Below are 13,997 nucleotides of genomic sequence, written 5' to 3'. Positions count from 1 at the left end.
TTTATAGACATCGGGATCCTGGTAAGATGGCATATATTCTGAACGACGTTCAATGCAGAAACTAACTCGAGAAGAACAAACAGAATTCCGCTGAGCACGAGAGAAATAATCTATAGCACTGTCCGTCTACGAGTCAGCTCTTGTTCCACCCAGGAAACAGTTGGACTTTCTTCGGGGACTCGCTTCAGAGAATCTCTTGCACTGACTCCTGACATGTTGCCAATACAGTTGGTCTTATAGGCACGATTCTCCCACAGGAACAACAGAAGGATTTGTCTCTACAAAGTTTCCTGATAAAGGTCGATTTTGAATGAGTCCTGTGACTGTCATTTTGTCTGTCTTCTTCAGACTTAAACACCCTCAACTCTCATTTTCTCTCACAACAAGCGGACATAGTACAACGGTCTAACCCCTTCCACGTCAGCTGAAACACGACAAAATGCCAAATATATGCGACATTCTACCTGTTGTCTCCCCCGTTCATGTCACCGACTGTTTAAAAGATATGCTAATGAACACCTAACATTGCTCCAGTATGCAATATGAAACGCTCAGCTTTGTATTGACGAATGAAGTCAAAATATTCCTATCGGTACACCTTCCTTTCTCTCGGTAAGCAATGAGTTCACTCCAACTGATAGGCACGCTTAGCAAGCCGACAGTCTAGCTCCAAAACATACGGAAGGGAATTCATGTGACTCAGCTGAGCTCCCAACGTAACTACATACTGGACAAAAATAATATCAATATAAACAACAACGCAACCAATGTAAAGTTTATACGCGCAACGTTCCGGAGCGACGCGTTTTTTGAGGCCCATTTTATGCCAATATTTTTCTGCACAGTATGTACTGCGAAGTAACGGAGAATGTTTGAGCACACTAGCGCGACAGACCGTTTGAACTTCACGCAAGAATTCACCACGAGAAGTAAATTCGGGTGACGAGAAAACCAATTTCCCTCGAGTACTTACCTGGACTTGAGTGTAGTGAGATCACGCATATCGCGCAAATAATTTAATGATGTTTGTCCACAAATACCACAGCAGTTTTTTTCTTCACTTGTGGTTCAAATGGCTCTGAGCACTATGGGACTTAACATCTGAGGTCATCAGTCCCCTACAACTTAGAACTACTTAAACCTAACTAACCTAAGGACATCACACACATCCATGCCCGAGGCAGGGTTCGAACCTGAGACCGTAGCGGTCGCGCGGTTCCACACTGAAGCGCCTAGAACCACTCGACCACCGCTACCGGCTTCAGTTGTGATTCGACAGACATTCGAGACTGAAGAACGAAGTTATTTTCCGCGGGACTGCATATGTGCTGAGAACAGTGTATATTTAAACCACTACGGAAGAATTTCGGCTGTGGAATCACGCTGTGTGTCACTCAATAGGCTCATCAGCAAGGGAGAGAACAAGTACTATGATCAGTCTGATACGATGAAAGCTTCCGTGGCATGCACCAACTGTGAGATACGTAACATCATTAGCTAGTGCGCTATCTACAGGTGAACATCCAGTTTCCCAGCCGATATTTATCGAGAATTTCTCATGAGCCGAATAGTACCGCGTCACTGAAAAACAGAGCGTGGGTCGTTCTCGTTTATAAAAATCGGTAAAGGACCTGCTGTAGAGAATTCCGTATGTTCTCACTATTATTTGTCTTTCTAGGATCCTACGGCATATTAACCTTGAACATGATGACATTTCTGCATGAAAGGCTTCTGTCAAACAATTACAACTCATATTTTTCACCCACACACATTAGCTTGCAAAACTGCAGACAGGGTCCGACTTGCTGGATGAAAAGCTTTCGACTTGCAACCAAGATAATATTATATGGATTTTTTTAAAAAAGAAATGCGATTAAACCTAAAAACTTTTGACTGATATAACCTAGTGCAATATATCTAACTGCGAATATTCGACACCAACAAAAGTATCGTCAACTGTGTCCAAAGGAAGGGTAAGAGACTGCTGCTGTTCTCAATGTACGCTGTCCAGTCACATTAACGTGCCCACCTGTCAAAAGGCTGAATAAACATCTTCTGCAGGGCAGACTGCTGCGAGACGCGCAGGGAGAGAGCCAGTGAGTTTGTGGGAGGTGCCGACAGGGATGTGGAGCCACGCCGGCTCCAGTGGCTTGGACAGGTGTGCTAGGTTTCTCAGCTGAGCATCTACGGCACCACAGTTTCTCGATTGGGTTACATCTGGGGGAGGGCGGGGGGCGTTGATGACCATGAGAGTACGGCAGAACGCACCCTGATACTCTTCGAACAACGCGCGTGCACACTGCGGGCCGTGTCACACGTTGCTTTGTACTGCTGGCAGATGCCATCGTGCCGAGAAAACACAAACTGCACGTAGGTCCCCAAGGATAGCCGCATACTTTTTTTGATCCTTGGTGCCTTCCAGAATGACGATATCACCCAGGGAATGCCACGAAAACATTCTCCAGACCACAACTCTCCGTCCTCCGAACTGGACTCTTCAGACGATTGTTGCAGGGTGTTTGCTGTCAGACGGTTCACGCCGTACACGCCAACAGCCATCTGTGATCTGAAACTGCCATCTGTCACCATTCAGTGGACGTCCAGTTGCGTGCAAATTCCAGCCATCGTCACCCATGAATTGCAGTCAGCACGGGTGCATAACAAGGCGCCTGCCGCGGAGGCTCTTAGGCAGCAACGATCGTTAAGGAGATACTATTCGTAGCCCCTTGGTTCATACGGCTTCTATTTGTTCAAGAATTGGACATCTATTCACCCGTGTACATCTCCGCAGCCAGTCATCTATGGCTCGAGGCGCACCACAGCTGCCTCTGCCATTTTGCCCTACATGGTGTACTTTAACCATGGCGGCACGAGAACGGTTTAGAAACTTAACCGTTTCGGAAATGCTTCCACTCTGGACCCGAGAGCCAATGATGACGCCCTCGTGGACGTCATTTTAATCGCTCCTTTTCCGCATTACGACATCGGCTGCACTGTTATCGTGTCCCCCGCCCCTGCCCCCTATCCTATACGCTTTATGTATCTTCTACTGTATCCTCTACTGCTAGTGTTGCCACCTGCCGGCCGTAGTGGCAACTGCACGTTGCCGTTGAACACGGGCGTTGGTCACGTTAATGTGACGGGGCCATGTATAAAACAGTTCATAAACTGGAGTCAATAGTGCTCTCAGCTTGCCCACTGAAGATAAAGTTTCGTACGGTATGTTTCGTGGCTGTGCAATTTCAAGGAAAGCAACTGCACTTGGATAATATTACAATTCTGTGTTCAGAGTGGTATCTTCTTTTAAACAGGGATCATTCTAAAGTAATGATCATTCAAAGAAAAGGAACCCAACGGCATGAGATTACAAGCTTACAAGTCAACATTTGCAGCTTTTCAAGTTGTTTAAATATCCAAGGCTAATAGTACACAGTGACACGTAACGAAACGAACACGTGAAGTCAACAATAATAAGGCGAAAACTTACATATTACGTGATTTTTCTGTAGAAGTGCAGTGCGCCCCGTAGGGAAACGACGACAGTGCGCCTTACTCGGAAACACTGCTCCTTCTTTTGGGAGCGTAATCAAACACGTTTGACAAGAGATACCGGAAGAGTTCAGAGACACGCTGCTGGAGTCGTAACACATCCATAAAATACATACGAAATAGTAGCGGAAGTACTCAGGGAATACAAATGCGAATTTCCTGGAATACAATTTTTTTGTCCTCGTTGAACCCTGTCACGGAAATGACATGCGAGGAAAACTCTGCAAAAAATCTGTCTCTACCATCTGACGTTTCACGTCAGTATTGTGAAAATAACAGGTATTAGCCTGCGCATCGAAGCATACACGGATTCATTCAATCATCCTTCTTTCCATATAAGAACGAAATTGGGGGGGGGGGGTGGAGTGGCTAACATTAAATATAGCATAGACTGCTATCGGCTATGCACTGCCGAGTGGCTTTCGAAATAGATATGTAGCTTCGTTTCTGATGCGTTCAAGAATGGCATTCGTAAATGGGCCCGACGAGTCAGAAAGCCACGTGCCTATGAATGCTAAGTTGCCTGTCAACCTGTCTAGCTGACTGACAGTGAAGTGCGCTTTCAGCTTTGATTTGTGTTATCTTTCGCTTCGTCACTGATTCACGCAGAAGATTATGCAAGAGAACATTATCGAAGAATGCAATGCAAAAATAGACAGCCAGAGCTGCAAATAAGATGGATGTTTATTTAGTCGGTGACCGGTTTCCAAGCCCACTAATGCTTGCCAAGTTAAATGCCCGTGAAAATAGCGGTAAACAGAGTGCAGCACTTGGTTTACTGCTGTTTTGATGGATACTGAAATTGGCTAACATTCGTTGGATTGAGAGCGGACGTAGCCCGAAACAGGTCACCCACCAGATAACCGTCCATGTTAGTTGCCGTTTCTTTTTTCATCGCAATCTGAGAATGAGCTGCTGTTCCTCTACATGCAGCTAAGTTTATCGACGAAGCTACAACAGCTAACTGCTTGGACTGTACTCTTCTGCCCTGTGTTGTCATTCGCTACCACTATTAGCAAGTGCAGGTCCGTAAAAAATAGTGTCTACCGACACGAACTTCTTTCGGTGAAATTTAAGTAATTAATGTGAAACACAACTCAGCTCTTGTCACCAACAGACAAAAATGTAATAACAGTAAGTTTCACTTGCTGTCAAGGCTTCCCAAATTGCTTGACAGTGACCAGGAGAGAGCAACAGCCAACTTGTGAGCGTCACAGTAGCTTTAAGAAGGAGGCAGTTCACGTTCCGTTGCCAGTAATCAGGATGGACCACCAAGGATTCACGTAAAGAATGACAGACCATGCCTCCAAAGGGGAACTAGCGGACGCTAAGAGGAGAAAGTGAGTCCTAGAAAATTTGAGCACCGTTCTCAGTGATACCCACAAGACAGATAAGAACTTAAGTTTAATTAGAGCATCCGACTGTCTCGATTCAGTAACACGTAATGCGTTAAAGAAACACATACTCTCAGCGCTAGGGTGATGGAATGTTAAGGTACTAGAAACACTATCTCCATTGCAAGACTAAATGATACAAATAAATCGGGAAAAAATGAACACATTATGAACCAAACTAGTACAGCCACTACTTTAATTCTGTTCAACTGGCATCACGTGTATGTAAGACAGCATGTAGCGCTACCACACCACTTATTCTCGCAACATCAAGTTAGAGATTTGTGTGTGCTTGAGATGGTCATAATTGTTGTGGACATCATTCTGCATAGTACATGAGAGAGTCTGGTCGTATGAAAAGTACACCAGCGGAAAGAGACAATCAATACTTTCACTGCGCGGTAACACTGTGCCACTAAAGCAGCGTTACTAAACACACTTTTGCGAAATACCTTCACCAAAGAAGATGAAGTAAATTTTCTGAGTAACTTAGAAGTAGATATCCTCGGTGTAAACGAGCAGCTTAAATCACTTAATAAAGGCAAGGCCTTCGGTCCAGATTGTATACCAGTCAGGTTCGTTTCAGAGTGTGCTGATACTATAGCCCCATATTTAGCAATCAAATACAACCGCTTGGTCTCGACAGATCCGTAACTAAAGACTGGAAATGTAGACAAGCCACAGCAATAACGGAGATAGGAAATAGAAGTAATCCTCTGAATTACAAATGCATATCGCTGACGTCGATTTGCAGAAGAGTTTTGGAACTTATACTATGTTGGAACATTATGTGTTATCTCCAAGAGAACGAGTTATTGACAAACAGCCAATACTGATACAGAAAATATCGTTCTTGCGAACCTCAACCAGCTCTTTATTCTCACGAAGTAATGACTGCTGTCTACAGAGGATGTCAAACTAATTCCATATTTTTAGATTACCAGAAGGATTTTAACACGGTTCCTCACAAGCGATTTCTAATAAAATTGCGTCTCTATGGAGTATTGTCTCAAGTCGTGCGACTAGAGTCGTGATTTCCTGTGAGAAAGGTCACATTCGTAATAACTGACAGAAAGTGCCCGAGTAAAACAGATATAATATCTGCCGTTCGCCGAGGAAGTTTTACAGGCCCTCTGCTGTTCTTGATCTACATAAACGATTTACGAGACAATCTGAGCAGCCCTCTTGTTTGTTTGCAGATGATGCTGTCATTTACGTCTTATAAAGCCATCAGACAGTCAAAACATATTGCAAAACGATTTGGACAAGACATCTGTATAGTGCGAAGTCACAACTGCCTCTAAATAATTAAAAGTGTGAAGCCATCCACATGAGTACTATAAGGAATCCGGTAAATTTCAGTTGTACGTAAGTCTACAGTCTGTAAAATCAACTAAATAAATATTACAGTTACGAATTACTTGCACTGGAACGATCACGTAGATAATATTGTAGGGAAAGCGAACCAAAGACTGCGATTTATTCGCAGAAAGTGCAGCAGATCCAGTAAAGAGACTGCTTATTCCCTATGCTTGTCCGCCCTATTCCTGAGTTTTACTGTGCGGTTTGGATTGATGGAGGACATCGAAAAAGTTCAAAGGAGGACAGCTCGTTTGGTATTATCGCCAAATAGGGGGGGAGAGTGCTCCAATAATTCCCATCGCAATTCGCTTATCATATCCGTGGCAAAGGCGATTTTCGTTGCGGCAGGAATTTCTCACAAAATTTCAACCGCCAGGTTTGGCGTGAGAGTGTGAAAACGTTTGTGGCGTTCATGTACATAGGGAGGGTGCAAATGGCTCTGAGGACTATGGGAGTTAATATCTGAGGTTATCAGTCTCCCAGAACTTAGAACTACTTAAACCTAACTAACCTAAGGACGTCACACACATCCATGCCCGAGGCAGGATTAGAACCTGCGACCGTAGCGGTCGCGCGGTTCCAGATTGAAGCGCCTAGAACCCCTCGGCCGCACCACATAGGTAGGAATGATCATTATAATAACGTAAGAGAAATCAGAGCTCGCACGAAATGATTTAAATGTTAGTTCTTCCCGCGTGCTGATCGAGACTGGAAGGGTACAGAAATACCTTGAAGGTGGTTCGACGAAGAGCGGGGCTGCCGGAGTCAGCTACTGCTGTGTCAACTCCGCCGAGTGGAGCCCTTACGCCAGGCACCGTCGTTATGTGCAGCGAGCAGGCATACCTCAGTTGCTAAGGTGAAATGTGTTTCCTCTTGTTACTGCAATTTGACTGTTATATCACTGTACTTTTTTTTTTTTTTGCAGAGCTTGCGAATGTCATGAAGAAGTATATCGTTCCATTAAAAAAAAAATACCGCCTCTAGTACCTCGTTCGATACCACATTTAAGAACAGTTATGTATATGATGACATGGCGTGTTCCTCTTCGTACGATGTCGAAAGCCTCACTTCTATACCTCGAACCGTTCACGGAAGAAAAGGGCTGCTAATGCTGTGCAATGAACAGCTTCTACTCGAGTGTTTAATGACAAACAGAAGTGAGGTGTAGGCTCACCTGGTGGTCAGCAGGTAGCTCCTGCCTCTGAAGCGCAGGCATTCGGGCGTCGCGTTGCGGCCGTCTTTCCTTTTCGGTCTGTCCTCGTTGATGACCTTCATCGGTGGCGAAGGGAACAGACGTACGGCAGTGTTCGGAAGATTCGCAAAAAGAGCCCACCCGTACTGCAGGGAGAGGCTGTCGGGCGGCTACTACGCAGCACTACTAAACAGCGCCGACACTATTCTCGCCGTACCGGATCCGTTGGCACACGGCGTCGCGCGTCAGCCGCCTCCTGAACCTGGTGTCTATCGCGGTGGTCCGCCGCGCGCCCCCCGCTTTGCCGGTCGACAGGCAGGACGGCTCCTCGCCGGAAGAGAGCGGCGCCGGCAGCGTACGCAGGGCGAGCGCCGTCGCACAGGTATCCATTGTTGCACAGAGTAGCGGGCGGCGTGGAGCGCCGACGCCAGCAGACACACTGTGGGCGCGCCGCCGCCGCCGCCGCCGAGGGAACGCGCAGTAATGGCGACATCCTCATTGCCGCCCGCCTCGCCAAACGGGGGCAGCGGCGGCGGGGGCGGCGGCGGGGGCGGGGGCGGAGCGCTTAGCGCCGGACGCCGGACACTGGACTCGCGGCGCCGCTACTGTGCGTGCGGCCCGCTCGTCAAGCGCGGGGGCCCGCGGCACGCGCCACGAGACGCTGCTTGCACAGCGGGCCGCACCTGCCCTGGGCGCCCCGCGCCTTCTCCTCATCTCCCCGCCACCCCCACTTCTCAGCTGATATTCCTCTGCCGTCAAAGAACGGAGACGCGGTGTCTTCCGAAAGCAACGGATAATTTTGTTTTTGGAAAGTAAAGCAAAGTTGTATATTACTGTTGCCTGTCGGACCTCGAAGGACAGGTTCAGACGCCTAAGGAGAAAGATTATTTCGTCTTCCGGCCACCAGGGCACCTATCCTGCACGAAGTGTCAGATTCGTGTGTTCAAGTTTACCTGATAAGTACAGATGTCTGTAATGGGTATTTATAGTGTGGTGTTAGGTTTGTGTTGGATAATGGTAAGGGAAGGGAGAGAGAGGTGCAACGGGTGCCGGGACACAGCCTAAATACACTGTACAGTCACATTAATGTGACTACCAGTCAAAAGCCACGAAAAGCAGCTTTTGCAGCGTGGACCGCTGCCAGACGTGCAGGTTGTGGAAGGCTCGAGAGGGATGTGGAGCCCTGCCGAATATAATGACGTGGCCAGCTGCGCTAGGTTTCTCGATTGAAGATCTACGGCACGAACAGCCCCAACAAAGTGGTACCACAGTTTGCTGGCCAGGGGAGTACGGTTAATACATCTTGGTGCTCTTCGAACCACGCACGTACGCTGCCCCTGTGTGACACACTGCATTGTCCTGCTGTTGGAAGCAATCGTGGCGAGGAAAAACAAGTGGCATATACGAGTGGACGCGGTCCCCAAGGATAGGTGCATACTTGCGTTGATCCACTGTACCCTCCACATTGACGAGATCACCCAAGGGAGGCCACCGAAACATTCCCAGACAGTGACGCATTCTTTCAGACATTTCATGCCGTACGCGCTAACGTCCATCTGTCCGGTGGAGCATAAACGTGATTCATCTGAAAAGAGCATCTGTCGCCGCTCATTCAACGTCCTATTGCCAACGACCATCTGCCAGCACGGGTCCACGGACCAGGCGCCTGTTGAGGAGGGCCCTTCGCAGCAACGTTCGCTGAACAGTCAGTCGTTGACGAGACACAGTCGGTAGCCCCTCGATTCATATGGGCGGTCAGTCGCTCATCACTTGCTCACCTACTCGTCTCTACACATCTCCGCAGCCGTCGTTCACGCCTGCCATCTGTGGCCCTTTCTACACTTCAGCTGCCTCGGCGCCGGTCTTGGATAGCGGCAATTACCCGTGCACGATATATTTTTAACTACACCTGGACCGTGTAGCACCAAAGTGGCCGCCGAGCTTAACTACCTCATCCGCCTGACGGATCACCATCAACGACTTCATGAGACAGTGTGGGGAGGCTTGAAATTTAACACAGGACACTGGCGCGAAGTCTGGTGATCAGAAGTTGCACGCCACCACCCTTCCTCCCTTTTGCAGTAAAAGTATAGGGGAAACAGCCGACAGCACGTGGCGCACCCAGGCGGTTACCCATCGAAGTACTGGCCACGCCCGATGTCGCTTAACTTCGATGATCTGTCGGGAACCGGTGTACTCAATGAGGCAAGAAAAGAATGTTTCTTAGTCTACAAGAATGTTATCCCCTTCAAAATAGCCCCCATAGTACAGGGTGTTTTACAGTTGCTACTACAGCCTTCTAGCAGTTGTAAAAGGGACTTGATTGATAAAGGTTCGATGAGGAATCCATATTCGGAAATGTAACATTCGGATGTAAAATAAGTTCCAAATCTCCCGGTTCACGGTACTTACACAAACTGGAAATGACGCTACAGGTACTGGCGGATTTACTGAAATATTTGCCACCGTGATTTCAACAGTAATTCCAACATGTTGGCGCACTCGCGCCTTCTGCTACGGGTACTCAACCAAACAAAAGGTGATAGGGCAACGTGGACCTACTCCTTGGCTACCGCGGTCTCCAGATTTAACTCCTCTCGACTTCTCTTTGTGGGGCCATATTAAAAGTGTTGTATGTGACTCTCCTGTAGAGTTGAAAGAAGTTTTTCTTGCACGAGTTCTGGCGGCAGCAGGTGTTATTCTGCACACACTAGGATTTGTGCACCGTGTGTATACTGCATCCCTCGCAGATACCCCTTCACAAATGAAGAGCAGCAATCGTGTGAATACTGTGAAGCCGGAGATTTAAAAGTGATCCGACCTCCGAACTCTTAGTGGATCCAGACGGTACATTTCCGGGCTTGGGTTCCTTATGACAAATTTATGTACTAAGTCTCTTCTACAACCGTTAGAAGACTGTAAAAGAAATTGCAAAATATCCTGTAAATTGTATACTTATGCCAGCTCTTCTTCCAACCCGTGAAAAACTTTTGAAACTCGATATTCTAGATAGGTTTCAGCTCTTTCAGCGATGGGTCTTTACTCTCATCTGTCTTTGTAAATCGACAGCTCTTAAGATTTTACTTCTTTTTGGGCATAGGAAAAGTCGTATGGGGCTATGTCTGGCGAACTGGAGGCTATGGCATAAATAGGTTATGTGATAGGTAAAAAATTTGCGAACACGCAACGAAGTATGAGCAGGTGAGTTATTGTTCTGCAAAACATATGAGATGCTTCGCCACAAATCGCTACTATACACATGAGCGCACTCGTAGAACTGCTTTTGGTCTCAAGCTTCACAGTGCTTCCACTGGGCGGAATGAGCCTCGGTTTCAACATCATATTCGGAAAGCCACGTTCCGTCACCTATTATGACGCGTCTCAGTGGTTCTACATACTTACTGATTTCATTTAGCAACTCCTGAGCGACTCGTATACGCCGCTGATTTCGTCCGAAATTCAACAGTTTTGCAAAAAATTTTGCTGTCGTACGTTTCATAACGAAAACATCCAAAAATATTTCATGTCATGTGCCAAATGACATGCCGAAGTTGTAAGTACTTTGTCTGATTGTGATTCGGTGGTCGCTAACAGAGAACAGAAGCTCCTGAAATTTTACACTTCAGAAGAATGCTGAAGGTTAGATGAGTAGACGGGAAGATGGTCACATATTAAATCGAAATGGGTAGAAAAGTAATTTATGACCCAACTTGACCAAATAAGATATCGGTTGATAGCATACATTCTAATGCATCAAGGTATAAGTGAGTGGAAGTGTCTATGCAGGAGGTGAGGGCTGGGCTAGGTTTGAGATCTACATCAATACCGCCTCTGGACCGTGAAAGCGGAGTTATATGAAGCGAAGTGACATGAAACGTAAAAGCTTGGGACGAAGTAAAAATTGTATCATACTGGTCAATGTGGGATTCACGTCCCTATAGAGGGCGCTCCTGGCGAAGTGTCACAGTTGTTTAGTTCTGAAGAAGCGGCCAGGGCAGGCACTGATTGAGTTCTTGTTCTGCCGGCAGTGTGGGCGAATACCAACGTGTCGCTTCACATTTTCATTCTTGCGGTGGACGTATCAATAGAACAGACGTACCTGTCGGCGTATACGTGGTTTACCGTGAACCATCTTCGCTACGGCGGTAACCTCGCCTTTCTGCCGTGCTTTCATATCGTCTTATATCTGCTGAGCCACTGATGGCTGGTGACACGTACAGTACCCCGTCTAATTCAGACAATCTGATGCAGTTCCTTTCATATATTTCTTCTAAATAAATGGGGTTATGGGACTAAGTAATTTTTGTTTCGTCATTATTTTACTTGTAGATCTGAACACATCTGAAGCCGTTTTAGTACGGCAGAAACTGATCGTCCAAAAATTACTAGATCTGGACTGGGCTTTGTCCTGAAACTTATGAGAGGGCGTTACGTTGCCGAGGATGCCGTAGGGACGTTCTCCGAGGTGACGGGAGCTGTGTCTTTGTGGTGCGGGTGTGTGCCACTGCTTCGACGTGCCGCTACTCGCGCTAGCGACGGCTCCCGCCACCGTACAGTGCCCACGCTCAGCTCTGTGCAGGTACGTGGCAGACAAGAGCTGGGCGCTGTCTGTGAGGCGGCGGGGCGGGCGGTCTGCGAGCACTCTGCTCTTGTCTGCCGGAGCTCTGAGGCGGCGACACCGCGTTGGAGGAAAGTGGAATACCAAGTTTGCAATTTCATCGTCAAGTTGAATTGAATCGATGAGCACCACCTGAATTCTTGTAAAGTTGTTCGAAACGTGCGCTTCAAGGAAAGACTTTTTTTATCTGCGGGCGCCTTATTCATCGTCAGAAATAATTTACTATTGTATCATTTTGTCTGATATGCCACAACAATGAGTAAAATCCCTTCGACACTCGATCCTTTCTAGAACTTCACAAATGAGGTAATGCGTAAACATTTGACGTTCAGCATATGGTCGAAGGCTGGGTAATTCGCACTTCGTTTTGAAAAAAGGTAGTTTCTATGCATCTCAGTGTTCACGACGTCGTATCTCATGAACTGTGTGTCGTAGAATGATATAATTTTGCAGGTACATCCAGTGGTATATGTGGATACTGTCTGAAGAATGTTCTATGAATAGATACAGTGGGAAAGAAACATTAAACCGAAACGCCGTGCTTAATGCTTACGTTTTACTGCACGAACGGCGAAAAACAGCCACTGATAAAAAGTCTTTTCTTTCGTTATTTCGTAGTGGGTATCAGCGAGGAAATTTTTTCCAACTTTGTTGGAAGTCACTAAGTGCTGTCATTCTCAATTAGTGTACGAACATAGTACGGGTAATTCGCACGCTTTGAGTTATGCTGCCTCGGGACAAATAGTTTCCAGCTTTAATACTCAGTGCGTTAAACGCTGAACGCAAGATTATCCACCTCTAAAAAAGAGTAGATTATGACAGCATTTGAAATTTTGCAACCTGTGGAAGATTTTAGGTAAGCAACCTACAACTGGGGTCGAGTGTTCCTTTTAGATAGGATAAAGAATAACTAAAATCAGAAGTTCGCGAGTCCATCACACACATCTTATATCGCAAATGCCGTATAAAGTTCCATGAGCTATGGATATGGTCACAAAACTATTTTAATTATTCAAAAATAATCAACACAGCTTACATATTCCGGCGGGACCTACGTTTCAAAAGATTCCTGTCACGTTTCAAAAGATGACTTGCGTTTCTTAAAGAGACATTTGCAGGATTAGAATCCCAGTTTCTTCAACAGTTGTCCAGTGCCAGACACTGACACTGCATAGCTGCTGCCATCGTACACTACAGTGTTGTTGATTGTTAAGCTTTGTGGAGTGTTTAGTAGACAAACGTCCAGCACAGTGATAGAGAGCGCAATTAGTCATTCACAATCGTGATCTCCACGGCTATAAACACCAAACGATGCCCCAAGGAAGTTTGCAAATGCCGGAGATAAAGGCATGCCATGAGTATGCACGTCTTTTCACAGTCTATCAGAAAATGCGCATATTTCGTCAACTGTTTGGCGTGCATGTTTCCCACGGGCCACGTGCCTTGATAGACGACTTATTTAGACTTTATCACGTTTACTAATCAATGCTTTATCTCCTTTTCTGTTACGGTTTTCGACCACGTGCCATGTGAAGTCATTCGTTGAGCAGGTGTGAGACGAATCATTTACAACCGCGTATTTTCCGGTTGGAATAAGGCGTTTGTTGTATGGATTTCATTGATTCGTTTGCATTCTATTCCTGCAAACAACGTATGTTGTTGTTGTTGTTGTTGTGAGCTTCGTTCGGAAGATTGATGCAGAACCTCTCCATCCAAGCCATGGCTCTTCATAGCTGCGTAACTAGTGCAGCCTGCAGCCATTTGTAACTGCTCACTACGTCTCCCCCTACACCTCTGCAACCCCCGCCCTCCGGGTCACCACCACCACCACCACCACCACCACCACCACACTCCCCTCCATCACCAATCTAAGAATTCTATG

General features: G+C 46.6%; 2 protein-coding genes across 2 annotated transcripts in view; both read right to left on the bottom strand.

Annotated features, from left to right (window-relative positions):
* LOC124804777 (GRAM domain-containing protein 2A-like) overlaps positions 1 to 7,725 on the bottom strand; it is a 322,882-nt gene extending 315,157 nt beyond the window's left edge. The window contains exon 1 of the mRNA XM_047265098.1: positions 7,480 to 7,725. Coding sequence (XP_047121054.1) covers positions 7,480 to 7,580 — 101 coding nt within the window. The 5' untranslated portion in view covers positions 7,581 to 7,725. The remainder of the gene's footprint in view (positions 1 to 7,479) is intronic.
* Positions 7,726 to 7,992: 267 nt separating this feature from the next.
* The window catches only part of LOC124805025, a 54,196-nt gene continuing 48,191 nt past the window's right edge, over positions 7,993 to 13,997 (bottom strand). Inside the window, exon 3 of the mRNA XM_047265435.1 lies at positions 7,993 to 8,246. Coding sequence (XP_047121391.1) covers positions 7,993 to 8,246 — 254 coding nt within the window. The remainder of the gene's footprint in view (positions 8,247 to 13,997) is intronic.

The sequence above is a fragment of the Schistocerca piceifrons genome, chromosome 7 (assembly GCF_021461385.2).
Source record: "Schistocerca piceifrons isolate TAMUIC-IGC-003096 chromosome 7, iqSchPice1.1, whole genome shotgun sequence".
NCBI lineage: Eukaryota > Metazoa > Arthropoda > Insecta > Orthoptera > Acrididae > Schistocerca > Schistocerca piceifrons.
Note: the sequence above shows the minus strand (reverse complement) of the source record. Positions and strands in the feature narration are given on the sequence as shown.